This window comes from Alligator sinensis, unplaced genomic scaffold, assembly GCF_000455745.1.
Source record: "Alligator sinensis unplaced genomic scaffold, ASM45574v1 scaffold1825_1, whole genome shotgun sequence".
NCBI lineage: Eukaryota > Metazoa > Chordata > Crocodylia > Alligatoridae > Alligator > Alligator sinensis.
The window spans coordinates 167,237-189,758 of NW_005843333.1; the positions used below are offsets into that span (position 1 = coordinate 167,237).

Genomic DNA, 22,522 nt, shown 5'->3' on the forward strand with positions numbered 1-22,522 from the left:
TTCGACCCTCTAGCGAATTCGCCACCCACCGGACTGGGTAGTCATCCAAGTCACAGCCTCTTAACTTGTTCACTAGTATGGGGTGGGATACCGTATCGAAGGCCTTCCTGAAGTCTAAGTATACAACATCAACCCCTACTCCTGCGTCCAGGTGTTTTGTAACCTGGTCGTAAAAAGAGACTAGATTAGTCAGGCATGATCTACCTGCCACGAACCCGTGCTGGCTTCCCCTCAGCATAATTTGTCCTGTCGGGCTCTCGCAAATGTGAGCCTTGATAATTTTTTTGAAGACTTTGCCTAGGATGGAGGTGAGCCTGACTGACTTATAGTTCCCTGGGTCCTTCTTCCTCCCCTTCTTGAAAATGGGGACCACATTGGCCCTTTTCCTGGTCATTTATTATCTGTACAAATTACATGCTGAGGAGTCCTGGTCATGGACCAGGATCCCGCTCTGTTCAAATACAGGTCCAAAGACAGAGTGTGCCCCTGAGAGCTTACAATCAGAGGCCAAGACAAAAGGCAACAGATGGCAGACGGATACAGGCAAGGGAGCACAAAGAAATGAGATAATACTGGTGGAGTGTGACAGGCAGCAGCCATGGCTAAGCATCTTCCCCTAAAGCAGAGCTGTCTAACTCCTGCCCCACCACGGGCATGGTGGATCCCTGCCTCAGAGACATGTGCGGTACCCACGGGCTTTCGTGGTGCTCCACAGCCAGGAGAAGAGGCTGGTCCAGGAGTGAGGGAGGGGCTGGTGGTAGGGGCTGCCAGCAGCCATGGTGCACCACAGGGGGTCCTGCAAGGCATCTGGGGCTATGTGCTCATCTGTGGGCCATGATTTAGCAACCACTTGCAGGCTGCACTCGGCCCACGAGCCACCATTTGGACAGGCCCGCATCTCGTCTTGGCCACGTGAGAGAGAAAGGCACAGGTTTGATCCATCTGGTATGGCACCTCCTCTGTTCCTGTGAGAGGGTTCGATTTTTAAGATCTCATCCTAAACTGTAGCTTTCCCATGTCTCACCAGGAGCGGTAGGAAGGAAGAGCACCAGTGTGCCTGGTCTCGTACTGGTGAGAGCGGCGGACCATCCAGGCGTGTCCATTTTAAACAGCGTTATAATAAGATCACATTGCCTCGCTATCAAGCCTGCAGATCAAGGTTCCTTTTGCCAACTAATTTCAATAGTTTTGATCTTGGTAGATAGGACGTTTTATCCGTAGTTTGCTGCAAGCAGATTTTTTTTTCTTTTTATTAAAAATAAATATGGAAAATTAAGCTACAAAAAGCACCTCTCCTCCCCCCAGACAAGAAATAGCTGTGAGGTGCTGAATCCTTTAAAAGAACATTGCTTGAGGAGTTGTTTGGACAGGAATTTTAGTATATATTGTATTTTACTGTGGGCAATCTGATTAAAACAACTGGGATTTGCTCACTGCTGATTAAATTAGGGAGCCTGCATAATATGCATGTCTAAGATGGAACACGGCTCGATGTAATGCAAAATAAGAATGATACTGTCTACTAAGTGCAAAATGACTGAGTTTCCATTTCGTGACAACGTGCAGCAGTGACCCTGAGCCCAACCACTGCTTTCCAGCCGAAAACTGCCTTTGCCATTGCATCTAAACTGTGAAATGAACACTATGGAATACCTTTTATTGGTGCCCTTCTTTGCCCCCTTCTACACACACAACTAGGAAATAATACTAAAGCTCCCACGCAGCCATTCTGTCCAGAGATCCAGGAGAACTTACTGACGCGAGCGTCTCACTGGGTGGATCGCACAGTATCTTGCAATGCCATAGACACGTCTGGCTGGAAAGGACCGTAAGACATCATTTGAGCCATCCCCCTTGACTGTGGCTGTTCAACTTCTAAGCAGCTGGAGGCTGCACGTCTCACAGGTCACATCGGTGGGGGCCAATTGCCATGTGGGCTGCACCAAGGCAAGCCACAGGGCCCCAGGCTGCACTGCGTGGGCACCTCCACCACTGCCACACTGTGTTCCCCGCCCCCCTACACTACACATGTGGCCCACGCGCCAAGTTGGACAGCTATGCCCTAGCCTGAGCCTGACAGATGTTTGTCTTGCTTGTTCTTGAAAAGGTCTGGTGATGGGAATCCCAAAACCTCCCCAGGTCACCTGCTCCAGTGCTGAGCTAATTACCATTTACCTCAATCTAAGACAACCCTGAATTTAAGACCGCCCCCTCAATGATCTAATCTTATTTATGGAAAATTGATAAATGTGTTATAATTTTCCAGGTCTGGAATCTAATTATCAGAGGGTTGTCTTCAATTCATACCCCACCCCACTACTAGAGCAGCCAGGGCTGCCTTGCCATCCGTCCCCCCGCGGCCTTCCCCCACCCCCACAGTCTCTGCCTCTGCTCCCCTCTCTCCTCCGCCTCACTGAAAGACGCTGCTCAGGCTCAGTTCCCTCCCCATGGCACAACATGTAGAAATGCAGTCCTTGTCGGGCCATGCAGCAGCAGCAGCACTGCTGACTGGCCAGGCAGGGGACACCTAGTTGTACCTGACAGTAAAGGGGTAGAAGGTGAAGGGGGAACAGGGAGGAAAGCTGCAGAGTGCAAGTGGGTGAGCAGGGGAGGAGGCAGGTAGTTGTTGTGGGTTTGACTCCGGCTTTGTATGCGAATCTAAGACGAGGGTCCCCACCCCGTGCTGATGGGCAGGGGACCTCATCTTAGATTTAAGTAAATATGGCATATAATTTATATAAAGATTTTGCCCATACCTAGTCTAAATCTGCCATAGGAATTGAGGACCCTCCACTGCTGTCACTGGAATCTAGCTGGAGGTGTTGAGACCTTCTCAAGTGGATCAGTTTCAGCGATGGGGAAGTAAAGGCAGGAAAGATCATGATCTGCCCAATATCATACAATAGGACAGCTGTCCCCATCTCTATGCCCCAGCTCCTGCCATGCCTCCAAAATAAAGCTGAGCAACATCTGAGCCAGCCACTGGTATCCATCACGCTGACGTTCTCCTTCTAGTGGTACACACACCTTAGAGAAGAGGTTGCAAGCAGAAACTTCCTGCTCCACTGCTAGGAAGGAACGCCCAGAGTACAAAACTCAAATCTCATGCTGGGCACTGCACAGGAGTCCTAAATCCCCAATGGCACCAGTTATTACCGTTCTGCAAGAAGGCATCACTAAGAGTAATGGGATGAAATTAGCAACGATAAAATCTAACTGAATTTCATGAACTCGTAGATCTCCCGTTCTCCCCAGGGAAGTGGTGGAAGCCCCAGTGTTGGGCTGTTGCAGTGCTTCCTAAACAGAAAGATTTTTAACGGTGAGCGTCAGGGCGGGCATCCCTCACTGCACAGCCCCGCAAAGCTCAAGCGGCCAATGCCAATGCTTGCTTGCTTTGCATGCCACTAGCCCCAAGGGGCACTGCAGCAACGGCCTTGCCACAGGGGTGGCAGGTTCCGCACCTCCCCGGAGAGCGGGATACAGCTCGGGTTTAGAGGAGAACTAGGACAATTCTCTTTGGCCAAAGCAATGGTCCTTGTGACACAGGATTGCGTCTGATGGGTGCAAAGGGTAAGGAGAGACAAAGGGAACTTATAGGATTCCTGTTGTGCTTCGTCTAGCCCAATGATTCCCTGGCTTGAGTGTTGTACCCTCCCTGATATGTGTGCACGTCTCACACACAGCCCCAATCCATTCTGCTTCCTTTGCCTTTCTTCATCAAATTCAAGCTCCTCACTGCCACCACCCCCTCGTCCATCCTCTGCTCCACTCCTTTCACAGAGCTCCTGTGTGCAAGGACAGACAAACTTGTATTTATTGAATATTGGCATGTCGAGATTTCCCTGTTCCCCACTGCGGCATGGAAGCAATGAGCTGAGAAAGAAAATGATCAGGCTACTTCGACTATCTCCCTGCCACTGAAGGGCCATCCCTGCAATTCTGCAGAGGCAACGAAGCCATTCACATCTGACTCAGTTATCCCATCTGTAAAATGGAGGTAATACTTACCCACACTGTCAGAGGGCTGGGAGTATTAAATAGACTGTTTTTATTCAGCAACCCTGAACTAGTAAAAAAGCCAAATTTTCATGTGTTTTGTCTAATCTAGGTCAACTGCACTTGTCTAAACAGGACAGCATTTAAAGAAAAAAGAGGGCCACACCCTTGTTATTTAGGCAATCTGCAGATAACTCTAGGTACATAAACGTTAATTTTTGTGGTCGAATTAACAGCTTTGTTATTTAGGCAATCTGCAAATAACTCTAGGTACATAAATGTTCATTTCTGTGGCTGAATTAATAGCTTTGTTTAAAGTAGAATAGACACACTCAGGTTACACGGAAACTGCATGAAACCCCGTGCCACTGCACGGAAATGACTGTCCAAAGAAAAAGCAGCCCAGCTCAGGCCTGTAATAAAAATGTATGCACAGAGAACGTGATTTTGAAAAGCCCCTAGAAATGGGTATGTGTCCAGACTGATTCTGCTGCCACCACCTGATGCCTGAAAGAGGAGAGAAACTTTCAGTTCCAACTTATGATTAGAGGAAAAGCATGAGTCGCACATTTCTTTCTCTTGAAAAAGGAAAAAGGCATGTTTTCATTAGAAAAAAAAAATCCCCAAGGGAATTTTCAATCTCGCAGTTCTAATGAGGGAGGTTGAAAGGAACAAAGGTGAGTTTGAAGCCATGAAAAGAATCTTTGGGACAAAAAGTAATAAAGGGAGATGCAAAGCTGCAGAAGAAACAGGCTTTCAAGTCTAACCTCAGGTTCTAACTGAAACGATTATTATAATCTTGGCTCTATTCCCAAAGGAGGATACGCCACACCACAACACCACCACGCAGAAAAACTCAGCATATTTCATGAGCAGGAGGCTACCAAAGAGAACATTCCCTGCAGGTCAAGGTTGATCTCACTAGCACAGCAGCACGAGGGAGCTCGCATTGCAGTTGTCTGAACCACACCTAGTCTGCAGTTAAATATAGACCTTTACTTTCTGGAACTACTGCTCCTTTTAACCTTCACAGCATAAATATTCAGAGAGAATTAAAAAAAAAAAAAAAGAACGAGGGCGAGACCTTCTGAATGCACTGTCCAAAACCCAAGCCTAACAACTAATAAACTGTCCTGGGAGAAATTCCAAAAAGCAGTAAAGACAGGAGAATTGAATTACAGGAACTGCAAGCAGCATTCTGGAAATCCAGTATAAACTGATCTGTCCCTTTGATACACGCACATTGTACACAGATGCACATGTGTGCAAGGCACTTAAATACCCTCACAGGCCTCATTCTGATCTCACTCTGGTTTGACACGAATATAACATTGCTGAGTGCATTCGAATTGCCGCTGATTTAAACAGATCGCAATCAGGAAGATTGATATGTCAGCATTATCACTTTCCTTGTCCAGGTCAGAGGCCACCTCCTGAGAGGCGCTGCATTTCTGAGATGTCCACTGGGCGTGTTTGTAGCTCAGCAGCTCTCAAGATTTAGCATCATGTTAAGAAGTGGAGCTAAAAATGTGACTGAAGTTTCAAATCCACAGACACACACACACACACACACACAACACAGCACACACAAGGCTGGCAGGGAAGGGACAGCTATAGAGCTGATAAAATCAGCTTGTAGGTCAATGACCAGTAGATGCTACACTAAATTGAATTATCCTGTGCACCTGTAACCAGAGGTATGTCCACTTTGGACACTGCATCCACTCTACTTGTGCAAAACCAAGCTTTATCTGTTAGGAAAATGGGTAAGCGGACACCCTAAGTTATTAAGAAAGGCTGTGCTTCACCTCAGCAGCTAAATCTTGAGACTGGGACTCTGTTACGTGCCTGCTCTGTGCATCATCAATGTGCTCTAAAGCAGGTGCCTCCCATCCTCTTGGCAAAGTCTTTATACATGGCAGGGAACGGTACATTTGTCTTTCACAAACCCCCCACTGCGTTACCATCACGCCTGAAGTCAGAATCAGGGCACTGATGTGGGGAGACTCCATATAACCACATAGCAGGAATAACTCCCTCCCCTTGGGAGCTTGCTATCGGAGAGAAGACACAACAAATAAGGGGGGTTAAAATGAACATGGAAAGTGGAGGAAGAAATAAACAGTGAAAGCAAGATCATGTGTTTACCCAGATTTCCTCATGTGCAAGTCGGCAGTTCCTGATGGTATAAAATATTGAATTTCATTTGGTTTTTTAACTCATGAAATCAATTTTGGCTCACTGATATGCCCCAAACCATCACAGGTTGGCTGACTTCTGGAGATGTCAGCTATGGTTTTTACACATTTTTATAGCCCCTTCCAGCTGAAGTATCTATTTTCATTTATATATTAGAGTCAAACAAAAGTCACAAGTTACTTAGTGTAGGCTGCCTTTCTGCTTCTTTCCCAGACCTGAGGAAGGGCTGGTCTAACAACTTCCACAACTCTAGTTGATCTAATATAAGATATTCCCCACAAAAACCCATACTTCTCACATATTTCCCAGAGCATTGCAACTACAACACTCCCACCCCACTAGCTAGATGCCAGAGCAGAAGTGGTTTTTGAGAAAGAAAAGGGCAACATTTGCTTGCATGGCATTGTGCTTTTGAAAGCAGGGTCACTCTCTACAGCACTGTGTACAAAAATGATACGAAGTCATTCAACAGCAATGAAGACAGCTAGGAGGAGCTCACAGAATCCCGTCCAATCTGGAGGGAGCAGCTGTCAACACGAAGCGGCTTTGATCCAAAGGATGGAAGAAAAGCGAGAAAGAAGAAAGCAGTGTGCTATAAACTTGGACTCCAACTCAGACAACACACGGATCTATGAAACTTGTAATGAGACGTGTCACCCTCGAATTGGGCTTGTCAGCCGCAAATGGATTCAAATCATCAGGCACCGGACTAGCCCTCTTACAGGTACACCATGATCCAGAGGATCAATGGTTGCGTACTATTCAACCCTCAGCCCAGAGGGGTTCAGGCGCTCAGTAACACAACCAGTAAAACAGAAATGGCACTGGATGCTGTACAGAAACTGGGAGACCTGTTTCCTTGCCCTAATTCACAGACTGTGCAGTATGTGCGCACTGGGTCCAAGAGGCAGGTGATGGTCCAGATTTGAGTCTTTTCACTCTGCTTCCTCAATGCCAAATGGCAGAAGGGACAGTCAGATGTAAAACTCCTTCTATTTTCTTTTTATTGCTGAATACTGCTGACTCATTTGTCAGCCTTGCTGGGCACACCTGGAAGGATTAAACAGTAATCTCCTAGTGAGGTATGTGAAACAATTTGGGATTGGGCTGCATCTCAGGAGAGGCTGAGGGAACCGGGCTGATTTAGTCGGCAGAAGAGAAGACCGAGGGGGATTGAATAGCAGCCTTCACCTCCCTGCAGGGGGTTGCAAACAGGATGGAGCTGGGCTGTTCTCAGTGGGGGCAGATGATGAACAAGGAGCAATGGGCTCAAGCTGCAGCAAGGGAAGTTGAGGTTAGAGATTAGGAAAACTTTCTTATGAGGGTAGTAAAGCACTGGAACAGGCTCCCCAGAGAGGTGGTGGAGTCTCCATCCTTGGAGGTTTCTTAAGACCTGGCTAGAGACCCGGCAAAGCTTTGGCTGGGATGATGTAGTTGGGGCTGGTGCTGCTTTTAGAGGGTTAGACTAGATGTGACCCCCTGAGGTCCCCATAAGCACTCATTTTTTATGATTCGATGATCTACACAGCAGGAGTGGCTGCTGGGACTAATTAAGGAGGCCTACAATGGTTGGGAAGAATGAGGGAGGCGAGGCTGAGCAGAGCGATAGGCTGTACCTGCCTGCTCAGTAAGGGACCTAATACGATAAACAAGTTGGATGAATGGTGCATTGAGGTTTAGGGAAGGGAAAGGAATTCAGGACCCAGACACCACCTAACTGTGAGCAGAGGTTTGGTGCATGATTATTGTTCTGATTAGCTAGTTAATGTGTAATCAGGGAATGCACCTGGGCACCTAAACATGTATTAGCTAATGTATGGACCAACAATGTGCCCATGGGCGCATAAAAAATGCACAATCTTGGAGGTTTGGGATTCACACGCCTTTGCATCTATCCCCTTGCTGGCTGACCGCATCACCAAACTGGCAGTGAATAAAAGCTGATCTGGTTATATTCACTGTGTCTCGAACCCTGTCGCAGCAGGAGCTGACAGCCCCTTGGGAGCAACAACAATGTACTTAAGAAAGAAAGGGAAGTAAGGAGAGGCAATGGGAGAAGCCACGGATGAGCAAACCACCTGCCAGTCCTGCCCCATGCTTTGTGCTGTCTGTATGAGCTCTGCTGCTACTCTGTAGAGACCGTGGGCCTCTGCACAGATGTAGGACTCTTCACTCTCAGATCTCCATCCAGCATGGTGCTTACATTATAAAAGCCCTTCAGGGCAGGGCTGGGCTATTTGTTTGAATAATTTAAATGAGAATCATTTATGAGGAACAGATTTAACAAATAACCGCTGAGTATCAGCGCTGCAGCAAGCTAGAATTTACAAACACATGCTAGGTTCGAGCCCCCTAAGTGCAGTCTCATTCATATGAGCTAATTCACTCCTTCACCAAAGACTATATGTGTGGGGAAAAAGAAAACCCCCAAAAACTTTTGCTGTAGTAAGGGAGGCAGGCTGGAGATGGTAACAGTGCTGGTGTCATCCTGCTCCTTTGGGGTTACAGAGCCCTCTGCCCAAAGGAAGGAAAGGAGAGCCTACTGGCAGTTATTTGATATGGTGTGCAAGCACTCACAGGTACAGGACACATACAGGGCTTGCAACCTGCAACCTACTGTGTGCCTTCAGTAGGAGCTTGGGGTGCTGAAAAGGGCACAGGCACTTGGAAGGATTGGGCCCTTCCTAGGCAAAAGTCAGAGGCATGTGTCAGTGGTTACTGGTCAGAACAAAAGCTATGGCCAGGGCCCCTTGTGCCCCCCTGGCTCACTCCCTAACTACCTGGAGGGACAGGAAGGATACCATTTGGCACTAACAGCGACGAGTGTGCTGCACTTCCAGAGCTAGGTTATTGCCAGATGCATCAGACACGTCGGCTGCCCTTATGAAAAGAGGCTGACCTGCTCCTTGTGTATCCTGCACCAGCGCCCAGAATGGAAGAGCATGAAAGGCATCTGCAGCTTTGCATTCCCTTCCATAGACAACATCATCTCATAAATCAATTATTAGGCCCCCCACCTCAAATTTTAATATGAATGGAATCCCCCCCAAACGCTAGAAAGTTTCTAACAGGAGGATGTTACGAGACCTGCCTCAATTACTTTGATACCAGAAACCTGTACAAGATCCCCTATAGTGCAGCTGTCATCCTCCTCTTACGCTGGTCTGGGCCTGATGCTGCCAAACATCCCCATCTCCCCCCTCTTCTGAGCTCAGGGTGCTCCCAGCCAAATCCATTACCAGTGACCAGCCTGATGCTCCACATGCTCCTAAGCTGGAACAGGAAAAAGCCCCTCCCAGCAATTTAGTCTTTACAAGGAATAAGCACTCACCCTCCATGGTCTCACCGAGCTTTCTGGACCTTTCCCATAAATTCATATTAGCCACAAGAGAGAGATGTGAAAGAGAAAACATGCAGAAAGCAGACAGCCCCTGCATGGAAGCATTTAATCTCTGCAGAGCTGAAGAGCTGGGAGTACTAATGACCCCTGCCACGCTGCGTATGTATTTTAATGGAAGCACTTTGCCCTGTATCATGCCCAGCTCATGTTCATAGCTGCAAAAGGCCTTTCTGGGAAGGGAATCTGTAACTTATTAGGCAAAGCTCTCCCCTTCTATAGCACCCTGCCCATCTACAGTGCCGAGGAAATGCCAAGATAAAACCATAATCTTATGTGTTGGAGGGAAAAATAACAAAATGGAAATATGCATGGCGCAGCACAAAGCAAAGCCTGTTCAGACCCCATGAGAGACAGTCTGGTGTGCACTGGAAATAAGTTCCCTGCCAAGCTAAGGGAAGTCCTGGGAGATTCAGAAGAAGGGATCAAGGAAAAAGTCTTTCAGGGACTATAAAGAATATTCTTCATGGTTAAGAACACGGCACTCAAGCGTTTGTTTTTTTTCTTTACATCTGATGAAATATGTCCTCATATTTGACTATCTAAAAACACCTGACCAGACAGCTAATTGGTTTGCACAAGGATGAAACACATGCATGAGAGCTGCTGTCTTCAGAACAGGGACAAACAGTACTTTGATCTACTTCCCCTCCGAAACATGCGCCGCTGCGGCCCCAAGGAGACACATACCTCTCCATAACAGCCAGGCACTCCTTCCTCCACGTGAACCGACTGCCCCGCCGTAGTCTGAAGGTCCCAGAGGTAGCTGTGACTGGGGGAGGTGTCTGTCTCCATTCTGGCTCTTCTACTGGGATAGGAGCAGGTCTCATGCTTAACGTAGCCCCTACAAACGATAAACAAATACTGCGATTCCTAATGGACTGGAAATCCTGCTCCTTTTGTTAGTCCTGCTAATAAAAGACAACAGGTAAACCCATTCGAGCTCAAGATGAAAGCAAGCAAACAAACAGACAGGAAAGACACATGAGCCCAGACTGTGTTCCCACTTACACTGGGCAGAATGAGGAGCAACCTGTTTGACATCCTGGCATTCAACTGGGCTAAACTGGAGGAGAATGAAGCTTGGAGCCTTCACTGACAGCCATTTTGAAAGAACCAACTTGTCCCCATCAAGACAACCAGTTTCCTACAGAGCACAACTAAGCTATGCCCAAGCTTGGACTAATTCCAGCTGTGCTTCTAGCTCTTTTTAAAATATGTCCATGGCTTGATGCCCAAGTACCCCTCCGAATGAGCACCCTGTGTAGAACCAAGTCTCATGAACTACGTAGAACTGGACCCATTAATACAAGGAGTCTGTGAAGGACAGGATGGCAGCATCCCTGTTCGTTCACCAGGGCACCCCAAGGGAAGACAAGGTCCAATGGTCACAAACTCCTGGAAGACCATTTTAGGCTGGATATAGGGAAAAAACCTCTTTACTGTCCGAGGGCCTGGAATAGACTCCCTGCAGAGGTGGTGCATGCACCTACCCTGGATGCTTTCAAGAAACACTTGGATGCTGATCTGGCTGGGATCCTTTGACCCCAGCTGACTTCCTGCCCCTGGGGCAGGGGCTGGACTCGATGATCTTGCGAGGTCCCTTCCAGCCCTAATGTCTAGGAAATCTATAAGGACTAAACAGCAACTTCCCTGTTCGTTCCCCCTCCGTTAGCTCTTAACAGAACCACTTAACTGGTGCCTGGTGGGTTCCTTTCCAGAAGCTCAAGCCAACCTGCTGTGTAAGATACAGATCTGCTGCCAGAGCATCCTCCAAGAGGGGCCCCTCTGCTCTACAACTCACTTGTTTGGTCCAAAATAGCCAGCATCGTGGGGAGGAGCATACTGAGTGCTGTCAGGGGTGGTTAAGTAGGATACGGTTTGAATTTGCTTTCCTGAGGCTTTCTAGTGCTGGGGTGAAGGAAAATCTGTCTTTTTTTTATTTGCAACATACAGAACAAGTGCTAGAGCCTAGGACAGGCAGCACATCGAGCCAGTCTTATCCCATGCCTCTCTGTGAACCAGCAGGTGCTGTTGCCGATACGAATGCAGCGCTGCGAAGAAAACCGGATGAGGCAAACTACACGTGCTTAGAGTGGCTAGATCCCGGTCATAAAAATACAGATGAAATAATAGTGATAAAATAGCATTGCTATTTTCATCTGTAAGTGACGGGAGGTGAAACCCTTATGTTATCAAAAACTCATGACTGTTTGGCCTTTAGTGAGACAAGACTACAGCCCGTCTATATTTGGACCTCTTTTGCCAGCTTAGACACAGACTTAAGGTGCAGCTACAATTCTCTTAATGATTATTCTTTAAATGCAAAATTGAAATCCAGTTCTAATTCCCTTAATTATAACCACTCAGGTCAGAAAAGAGGCAAAAGACAGATCTACAGCCCGACCTTTGCCTGTCACATCCCAAAAGCACAAGAATAAACATTTATTTCAATGTCCAGCTACCCTGACCAGTGTCTCACAGGTTCTTACCTACACCAGGCGGGGAGACTCAGGAGGGAGGTGGCATGTGGACTTCCCCAAGTTTCCCTCCTGTCTCCACCCTACACTTATACCCGACGACTTCTAATTGTCTAATAAACATCCTTGGAGTGATTTATTCATATTTCTTTGTCTCGCTGAAGTTTTAGGAACTGGACTGAACCAGTTTTCTTATGAACTGGGAAGGTGTCAATTAGAAGGGATTTATGTCCCTGTGAAAATTACAGTGCTGGAAAGGAGGATTTCTTATCTCCTTCCTTTACCACCTGGGGATCCTGTTTTCCTTTCACCTTGGTTTACGGTCTTCGCCAACAAGGCCGCTTTGTTTCCACAACTTATCTAAGAAATATGTCTATTATACACACAATACATTTGGTTACATCAATCGCTACTTCTAACATTCTTAAAATAAAACCATGATATAGCGCATTTGGATTATCTATTTTCAGGCCTTCTCTTCCAATGTTTTCTTTCAGGCCTTTTGCTCTGCTCAGTCTGATCTGTTTTAGCTGGAGGTGTTAACTGCTTTCTTTCCTTTGCTGACCAAAATAGTTGTCACATCTGCAAAGGCTCACTCTGTAGTCACTTAAAAAAAGCTTTTTGGGCTTTTTGGGCCTTCTGCTTTAGCTTCTGTTGCTTGGCTTTGGTGGTCAGGGCTGAAAATGGTCAATGCTTGCAACAAGTGATTGCACATTTCTGCCTTAACGTATTTCGTTAACAAGAGCACGCTGTCATTTTAACAGGACTCTAACTAGCTACGCATAATTGAGTTTTTCTCATCACAAGAAAAAACACTGGGTTACTGCAGCTGTTCCCTTTAGCTACTATTGGTGCTTTCCAAAAAGCAATTATCAGCACCTGGCCCAGCCTGTTACTGATGGCCTTGACCAACAGATTTTATTCTACTTTCCCAGGCTATTACTTATTGTATATGCTGAGCACTTCGATCTATACAAGCTTACATGCATCTGATCCATAAATTAGGCCGATGCTAGGCTTGCAATCTACACTTGTCATTGCGGTGTTTCAGTTCCTGACCACATCTGAAGTCTACACTTAGGATCCTAGGAAAGTAGGGCTGGAAGGGATCTCATGAAGCCATCCAGTCCAGCCCCCTACTCAGGGCAGGGTTATCCCCGATTAAACCATCCCAGACAAGTGCATGTACAACCCCTTCTTGAAAATTTCCAGAGATGGAGACTCCACGACTTCTCTAGGCAGCTTCTTCCAAGGTTTAACCACACTTAGAAAGTTCTTCCTAATTTCCAGCTTAAATTTCCTCTGCTGTGATTTGAGCCTAAACGTCTCCATTCTCATTATAATTGCTCGTCAGGTATTTGAAGACTGTTATCAAATTCCCCCTCAGTCTTCTCCAGACTAAACAGTCCTCGTTCTTTCGGCCTTTCCTCATAAGTCATGTTTCCCAGTCTCTAATCATTTTTGTTGTTCTCTGCTGGACATTTTCCAATCCTAAAGATTGAGGCACTCGTAGTTCCAGCCCGTGACTGTGTCGGCCTCCAGAAGCATGCCGTGAGGCTTAGCAAGAGGCTGAACATCGGGGGAAGGACGGGACAATCCCAGCATTCAAACTGTGTCTTGAATCTTTCCGTTCATATTCCTATCCCTGCACATGTAACACCTTTGGCGGAAAAGCCCTCACACCCTAATACCTCATTGTTATCTTCAGCAGCGAGTCTTACCTTCCAGCTTACTCTACACTGTAGCTTTACTGCCATACAAAATATCTGCCTCGTTACAGGTCAGGCTATCAATTTTTCATGTGGTCATCTCAAGGCAGCTTCCTTTTTGATATATGTGTAAAAAGGTTTTGGGCAGCGTAATGTTTTTGACCAGCATCAGATAGACTGGCCTTCCAGGCATGCATGAAAATGTGTAGCAGGAGCAGAGAAATACACTGTCCTAAGTCTCTCACGCAGCCCAGACCTGTGTAAAGAGAGGCTCTCTCTGCCTGGCCATGAGAAGGCAGCTTGTTAGCACTGGTGTCTCAGAAAACACTTGCAAATCCAGGTGAAAAGGATAAGAAAGAATCACAGGGATGCTTAGCACCGAGCTTACAGATATGGAGTAATTATACTGGTTTGTCCAAAATGTTTCTTAGGTAAGGAGAAAAAAAATCTATACTTGGGAGTATAAATCTGTTCCTACGCAGTCAGGCGTTAATACATTTCTATATAAATGCTTTCTTGGTGCCAGCAGCCTGGTTGGTCTGATTTACCTACCTCTCCTTTGCATGGGGTAGCGTCAATATGAACAGCATCACGCCATCAGCAGATGCAAAACTGTGGCTGAATACAAGACACTGCCCTCCTGTAGGCACCTCAGAAAAATCAGATCTCAGCCCGTGATAGCTGCAAAGCTGATCGGGTTAAGTACTGCTGATCGGTTTAAGTACATGGCCACTGGTTGGGGAATCCTAGTTTGTTTTTCTCTCCTTGGACAAAGCAAGTTCTTTGGTCTCTTGTTCTTTTCTTCTGCTGTCCCAAGACATCGCCCTGACCTTCTGCTTAGCCAGCTCTGCTTCACAATCTGAGAGGCAATTTTATGCCGTCTCACCTGTATCACAGGGGAGATTCTCCTTATACCAAGTACCCTGCAGATCTGGTTTACAAGTACAGCAATGGACATATTCAAAAGACAGAGAAAGAGCTGGACTTGGACTGAAAGACATGCAGGTTTTCAGGCTGAGCATAACCACAAAGTTAAGCAGCAATTAAGTAAAAGCCCTAAGACTTATCCCTTAGCACATGCTTCAAAATGCAGGACAGCTTGAGCATGAAAGGGAATAAATGATCTGGGAGGCCAAAAGTGTGGAGGCGCCCTTTTCAGACTGAAAGTGGAACCAGCATCTCCTGCTGCCACGGCTTTAGAGAACCACAGGGTTGGAAGGGACCTCAAGGGTCATCTAGTCCAGTGGGGGCAAACCTTTCTGGCAGGTGTGCCCAAAAGGTAACCCCGACACCCTTCCCAAGTGCCACTCCAATCCCCTTCCTCTGCTCTCCCAGTTCCTCCACTTTCCTGCTCTGCTTTCTTCACCCTGCCCAAGCTGCTGCTCTGCTGTCTGCTCCCTGCCCTATCTGCCACTGTGTTGCTTATCCCCTCCTCACTCTGCTGCGTGCCTGTGCCACTGGTGGCACCTGTGTTGTGGGCTGGCCACCCTAGATCTAGTCCAATCCTGTGTTATTACGGAAGTGTGACCTTGATCATAAAATGCAATTACACTTCTAGATGAGACTCAGCTTGCCTTGCAATGACCACTCGTGAGATTAGGGACATGTTCTCGCCGTAGCCTTTTCAATACCCAGATTCTGGAATGAAAATCGTCAGCAAGGTAACCTCTGTCTTCCTGCCGGTCTGTCCTTAGCGCTCCAACTGCTTTGGCAGGGATCAACCCTGACAGAGTACATGAAGAGTGCTCAGAGCATCACAGGTGCTACTATCAAGAGACAGCACCAGTGTCATGTCTGACTGGATGCAAACTTGCACACCACCAGTCACCGATCTGTGACCACAAAGCAACAACTTCTGGCCACTGGGCTGGGGTGGATCTGAAACGTTAGTGATGACAGTGAAAAGCACCTCGCTAGATGAAGGATCGTCAGTGAAGCAACTTGGTTTCTTTGAACCAGGGGCGGGCAATTATTTTGAGCAGAGGGCCGCTTACTGAGTTTTGGTAAGCCATTGAGGGCCGCATGACAGGCAGCCAAGGGCAGATAAATATGAATTTTCTAAAAATTTTTAGGGACCCCGTGGGCCGGATAGAATGGCCTGGTGGGCCATATCCGGCCCCCGGCCGCATTTTGCCCACGCCTGCTTTAAAGCAATGGGCACAGCTAATGAGCAAACTATCTAACACCATTCTCCTGGGACATCCAGCCCTTTCCTCTTTCATAAGACTTTCTTATACAGCTGACGAGGGCTCCTATAGCAATAAAAATGGGAGAGGCTAAAACACGACAGCAACTACCTCCCTCTGCCTTGCAACACATCCCTTTTGCTTGTGAAGGCAAAGCAAACGGCCTTGTCCAAGGTGACCATTACTGCCTTCCTATTAATTGATTGGCAAAAAAAAAGATACAAATCTTTAGTACAGGCAATCAGTACCCCACGCTATAGTCATAACATGTCCTTTCTACTGGCTGCCTTGGTCTGCAGTGTCCCAGAAAGAAAGAAGATGCCAAGGTTACTTGGTCATGAACATCTTGCATTGCCCTGCAACCTGCTGCCAACCAAACTCACCAAGCCAAGTTTAATTAATAATATTTTGTATTAATAAATAGGGCCATTAAAAGATGTCAGACCCATGCAAGTCCCTACTAATGCAGTACTGCTGAAATTGGATTCCAGAACTTATAAAATGCCAAACAGGTGCTCAGAAAACACAGATGAGGTCCTTGCCCAAAAACACCCAATCTAAATGAAAATTATCACTGCTAATATGATTAAATGGAAGAGCTTTCAATGTCAGCTGATCTTCATATTTCTCATTGATTATTTCTTTCAACAAAGTATGTCCTTCATACCCATTTGCAAATGTTTCCAGAAAGAAAAATGCAAGTGCTAGAATATTAGAAGCCTACGGCATTACCATCAATTGCAGGGCATCGTCCACTAAGAATATGTCGATTCTTAAGTTAGGAGCAAGGTTATTATACAGAGAAGAAACAATACAGCCTTTCCCCCCAATAAACGAGACAGGCTTTTCTTGCACTATGATCTAGCTTGCAGTTTGAAGTTGCGTGAAAAAACCTTTACAACTCAAGCCACAATAAAAAAAAGATGTAGAGCTGAGTCCTGGGGGAAAGAGATGAACACCCGAGCCCAGACAGAGCTGTGAACCAACAAAAGCTGTGGAGGACTGGATCTCTCTCTCCATGCCTAGTAGTAGCAACTCCTCAAAACAGTCTATTCAAAGGCCCCAAAAGAGATTAGTAGATGCAGGATGGCATGAAGCTGCTTTACCATGTGGCACTGCCATATATTTGAAAGAAGAGTAACCAAGGGTCTCTCTGGTCATTGGGTTTAATTAGGGTCTGTCTCTTATATTAGTATTGATGTTACAGTATACCCAGAGGTCTTACTCTGCTGGGTTTTGTACACAGCCATTGTGCTGAGGAGCTTACAGTGCAGGTGGATGACTCCATGGGTGGATCTAGGATTTTGAAAAGGGGGGTGAAGATGGTATGGCACATTGTATATAACACAACCCAAAGTTTTCTGAATTTAAACAGAAACTAGAAGGTTTACTACTAGGCTTGGGGCTACCTCTATGTCATTCAGTTTAAGATCAAAGCAAAAATAAACATAACTATTTAAACATCCACTAATTTACTGAATTACATATAAGGTTTGAAAAAAGCACAACAAAGTAGGCAAAAAAAGTCAAAGTGGTCAAAAGATATTATGTCATGAGTCCTGTAATCATTACAGTTATATGTACATCTCTTATTCAGATTCACAAAGCAAAATCTAGCTTCTTTAGTGTCTTGACACTGCCCTTCCAACACTTCACTGTCAGTTAATATTACCACACTTGAGTTAAGCTTTTCAGCTGGAACTAAAAACACTCTACAAGGCTGTGAAACAGAGGACAGACATTACCAGGAATGGCTAAAAGCCAGCAAAACTGCAAAACAAAGAATAGTTTGAATAGGGGAACATCAAGACCATTAAAAAAGATAGACAGTCATTAACACCTATGCAGTGGAGAGATTGGCAGGAATCAGGGAGATGAAAATGAGACATAAAGTCAATTGACTCTCTCTTAGCACTGCCTGAAGAGAAATGCTGCTGCGCCTCTCAGGGAGTTGGTTTTAAACTTTGGGCGAAGCGGGAATCAAAGGGATGGTGCAATTACCCCACTGCACAACCCCACCTCCCCTGGATCCCCCCCTGGATGATTCACACAAAAGAAGTATCCTCATCCCTTCTTCAAAGATGTAGAAGTAAGGTAAAGAGGAGTCATGGTCATACAGGAGGTTAGGGCATGGGCACACAAGCAAGTTAGTGTGAGGTTAGCTAAGGCACGCCCATGCAACGCATCAGCTACCTCACAGTGGGCACGTGTAGACGTGCGCAGTTGTTACTGTGCAGCCATTTAGTACCTGCTTTAGCAAGTACTAAATGACTGCGCAGTAAGCGCCGTTACTACACAGTCCCAGTGGGGCATGGATCATTTCTGACCCTATTGTGCAGTAGCAATGAGCTACTGCGCAGTAGCACTGGCATCACAGTTCGTGCCCACTGATGCTACATCACTGTCGTGATGAGCTACGTTGCTGTAGCTCGTCGCTATGGCGACGTAGCATCTCGTGTAGATGCACCCGGTAACTGCTAAACACGAGGTAATTAACCATTCAGTGAAAGTGGGGTAAGCGGCCTTGCATTTACCGCCAGGTAACAGCACGTACCCAGACAATTACCGTGCAACAGCTGACACTCTAAGTCCATTCCCCTGCATGCCTCAGGCTAACCTTAAGGACAGACACAGGACCTGAGCCCAGATCTCCTGAGCTGCATCCCAGTCTCTTCAGCATGAAATCATCCTTCTCCTTAAGGCTATTATTATTTATTTTCTTTATATCTGCAGTCCTGGCCTTTTAAATCTGCTCCTGTTCTATGGGAGGGGAGTGATTGTTTTAATGTTACCCAACTGAATTCAGCTACAGATATTCTGCAAAGGCTGGGTCTCAAGACACCTTTTACCAAAATACAAATTAAACTGAAGAGAAGGAAAATAAGTCCCAGGCCTCACTGTCACCGAAGGACTCCAGCTAACCAGCGGGATCCTGCAGCTGAGGAGAACGCTCCCCCTCGGCCACCTGGGGCTGAACAGATCACAGAAAGAAAGGGGGTGCTCCTGTCATTCCCAACAACACCACACTGGTAGGAGACAGGGGGCACATCTACACATTCATTAATGCGCCTTAGATGCTGTGCGTTTAATTTAGTACTTGCTTAATAAAGTACTAACTAAATCCGCAGTACCTAGAGTTACTGCACAGGAGCGCTGGTGCACGGTTATTTTGTAACACTTATTGTGCATTAGCCTAATAACACTGTGCAGTAGGCTATGAGCATGGGTTTTAACCACCACGCTACTGCGCAGTGTTATTAGGGTAATGCGCCGTAAGCGTCTCACGTAGATGCGCCCAGGAAGTACAAAAACAGGAAAAATCAAAGCCACCTGTATAATGCTAGAAAAGAGAAAAGGCACATGCTGGTCATTTTATAATGACACTTTCAGAGTATTTTACTGCTTGCCTGTTCAGCGACAAAGACAAGGAAACCCAGTCAGAGTTAGAGCCTCTAAAACGACTTTAAAGAGGTGTAATGTTAATTAATTATGAATTTCTGTGACAGTTCTTCAAGATTCCTCATTTCTAGCATTTTATGACACTTTGTCAGGGCAACATAAGCCACACCAAACTATTCACAAGGCCCTACCAAACCAGGAGTTTTAAGATTCAAAATGCAGGGGTGAAGGTTGTAGCCGTGTTGATCTAAAGACCTAGGCAGACAAGGTCCTTTGGGTAAATCTGGTATCTTTTATTAGACCAACTCAAATAGTTGGAAAAATTCTTCTTAGCAAGCTTTTAGGTTTAAATACCCTTCAGACTGACAAAGAGTATTTCTACCTGAAAGTTTGCTAAGAAGAATTTTTCCAACTATATGAGTTGGTCTAATAAAAGATATCAGATTTACCCAAAGAACCTTGTCTGCCTAGGATCCAACACAGCTCTTTTACATTGATTTAAACTGTAGGCTCCTTGCAACAGAGACTATTTCTTCTCCAGCATCTTCATACATGCAGTGTGAGCTCAATTGCACGCTCATTATCCATTCGCCAGCCAGTCTGGACTGCAATATAATCATCTGTATGGCAACAATTAAAAGCAATGAATTAGCCTATAAAATGTCCCTCATACAGAACAGCTAGGGGAAAACCGAAAGGTCCTCTTCCAAGTCGTTTTAAATAAACTGAGTGTTCTTTGGGTCCTAAAGAGAATTTAAATGCATCAGGACAGTCTCTCGGCTCATTTTGCCTTTCTAGTGTTTGAAAAGGCTGTATATGATCCCTTATAAGTGGGGGGGAAACCCAGCTAGCTGTAGCTCACGAAAATCTCTCCCATGTACATATAAAAAATGAATAAGCCCTCTGTCAGTGAGACGTTGAAGTAGAATTTCCGAGTTTCATGTCAATTCATTTCAGTTCCCGTTATCGTGTTCTCATCGCTCTCCCTCTCAGAGATTGGTTTTGAAGAGTAGGACATGCACAGAATCACAGGCCAGTCCTGCGCCAGAAGGACATCTCTTAGCCTCGCGCTGAATGCTGTTCACAAATGACTCTAGGTGATGATGTCCAGAAGGATCAACAAGGTTATAGGAAATAAATCTGAGCAACGGTTTTTGATCCTCAGGGGAGGTTGGGTCCCATTTCTTTGCTCCTTCCAAAAGCTTCAGCCAATTGCTCCCACTGGTTTTGTCTTCTCCTTGAAGGGGAATTTCTGGGAATTATCCCATGGGAACCTGAGGATCGCAAAGAAGCTGCCAGTTTGTTACCAATAACCTTGCAGATGCTTAGATGCTGTCACTGCATCGTTGGTCCTTGCAAAATGAGAGTTTTTTGCAGATCCTAGCAACCTGTCAGTGCCTGCCTCCCACTAACGCTCCTATTCTTCTGGCCAGTGTTTCCAGATGCTTGAGGGAAAGGACAAAACTCACAACTCTTGTGTTTGAACCTAGCTGACCTTAAACTAATGTATTCCCGGACCAATTGACATATGGAGTCTTATTATGTACTGTTTACTTACAGAGCGGAGGTCTTAAGAATCTGTTTTTAATTGAGTTTTTTACTTAACAGAACTCAGCCTGGTGGAGCGAAGTTCACAAGAGAGAGTGTATAGATAGCAGCTTAAACAAAGAAACCATGAGGCTGAATATCGGGAAGATGATAGTAATACCAACGGAGATTTTCTCTCAAAGGTCGTGCTGAAGACCTGCGTCAAGCAAGGAACTCTGGGAGAAAGCCCTGAAAGGGGAATAGATAATTTCACAGATAATTTTTCCATCTGTTATTTGTAAGATTTTGTACAGACAGTCAGAGACAGCAGGGGGCTTTATTCTCCTTTTATAGCCAAGCTGCATTTTGAAGGGGAGAAGCATCTTTTGTGAAATGACTCTAAATAGCTGACACTGCTTCTGACAGGCTTGGGGCCCAATCCCAAAACCTCGGAGATCGATTGAAAGACCCACCTAAGCTTAACAAGGTTTTGGATCAGGGCCTTAAAAGAGTCTTCCCACTGACTTCAGTGAGTTCTGCGCTGGGCGCTTAAAATTCATACGGTAAATTTGTGTTGTGCAGCTACATTCAATGCATATTTAAAGTCCTCCTCCCCTCATCCATCAGGGAAAAAATCATTTCTACTTAGAGGCAGGGCACAAATTTAAAATCAGGTGATCAGACGTCCTGAAGAGGCTACGTATGTCCCCATTCACAGCATGGCAGAAACTGGCCAAGACTGGTGAGATGGCAAGGCCATCCAAGGTGGACACGTCTTGGATCACTTGCTACAACCAAGCATTTAAGCTTACATGCAGTTCTCTTTGCAGGAACCTTTGCCCTATGCCCTCTGCAGTTATTCAGCCCGGGGATGCCACCTTTTGGAAGACAGGTCAACACACCAACATGAAGCAAACAATCAGAGATGGTCACAACCATGACACAGAGCTCGGTTCAGAAGTGACAGCAGGAGTATCTTAGCTCTTAGCCTATTTTTGTTTACCGGGGTTTGTCTTCTCAAGCTGGTACCATCTGTAAAATGCCCTTTTCTTTTGTTCACTCAGGTCTGATCCCTGCTGCAACAGCCAATGGGAGATCCGGCTCTGGCTGATACCTGCAGGAAACAAAGAGAAAGAGAGAGGGAACTCTTTTTCGATTTACATTTTAAAGAAAATCCAGAGTGGGTGAAAGGTGCTGTCTGACAAGGCTCAGAAGCTGAAAGCCAGCACTATGTATATGTACTTTTTACTTTCTACAACTGTGATTGACTTGCCAGCGGGGTAGATATCAAATTGGGCACAAGGAGCCCTGGCTTCTTCTCCCAGCTCTACCACTGGCTCACACTGGCCGCCAAACTACTAAATAAATTGCAACTACTCTATAAATACATCACAAGCACTCTGCCTCAGTATGTCCATCTGTAAAACGGGACTAATGATACCTACCATTGTAAGGCATTTTGCGATTGACAGGGGAAGAATTTTATTTAAATGATTTTATTGCTAAATGTTTACTCTGTGTCCTAAAATCAAGAAAAACAGCAGCTAGTAGGACTGCGATACAGACAGCTGTCCAAAATGGAAGGGAATGCTTCACCTACCAGTTCACCTCACACAGGCTAGAAAGAAA

At 45.9% G+C, this 22,522-nt stretch overlaps 1 protein-coding gene across 1 annotated transcript in view; it reads right to left on the reverse strand.

Moving 5' to 3' along the window:
• LOC102382285 (homeobox-containing protein 1-like) overlaps nucleotides 1-22,004 on the reverse strand; it is a 54,625-nt gene extending 32,621 nt beyond the window's left edge. The window contains exons 1-2 of the mRNA XM_006038377.3: nucleotides 21,897-22,004; nucleotides 10,283-10,436 (exon numbers count right to left, since the gene is read on the reverse strand). Of these exons, the coding sequence (XP_006038439.1) occupies nucleotides 10,283-10,422 (140 nt within the window). The 5' untranslated portion in view covers nucleotides 10,423-10,436; nucleotides 21,897-22,004. The remainder of the gene's footprint in view (nucleotides 1-10,282; nucleotides 10,437-21,896) is intronic.
• Between the last annotated feature and the right edge of the window lie 518 nt (nucleotides 22,005-22,522).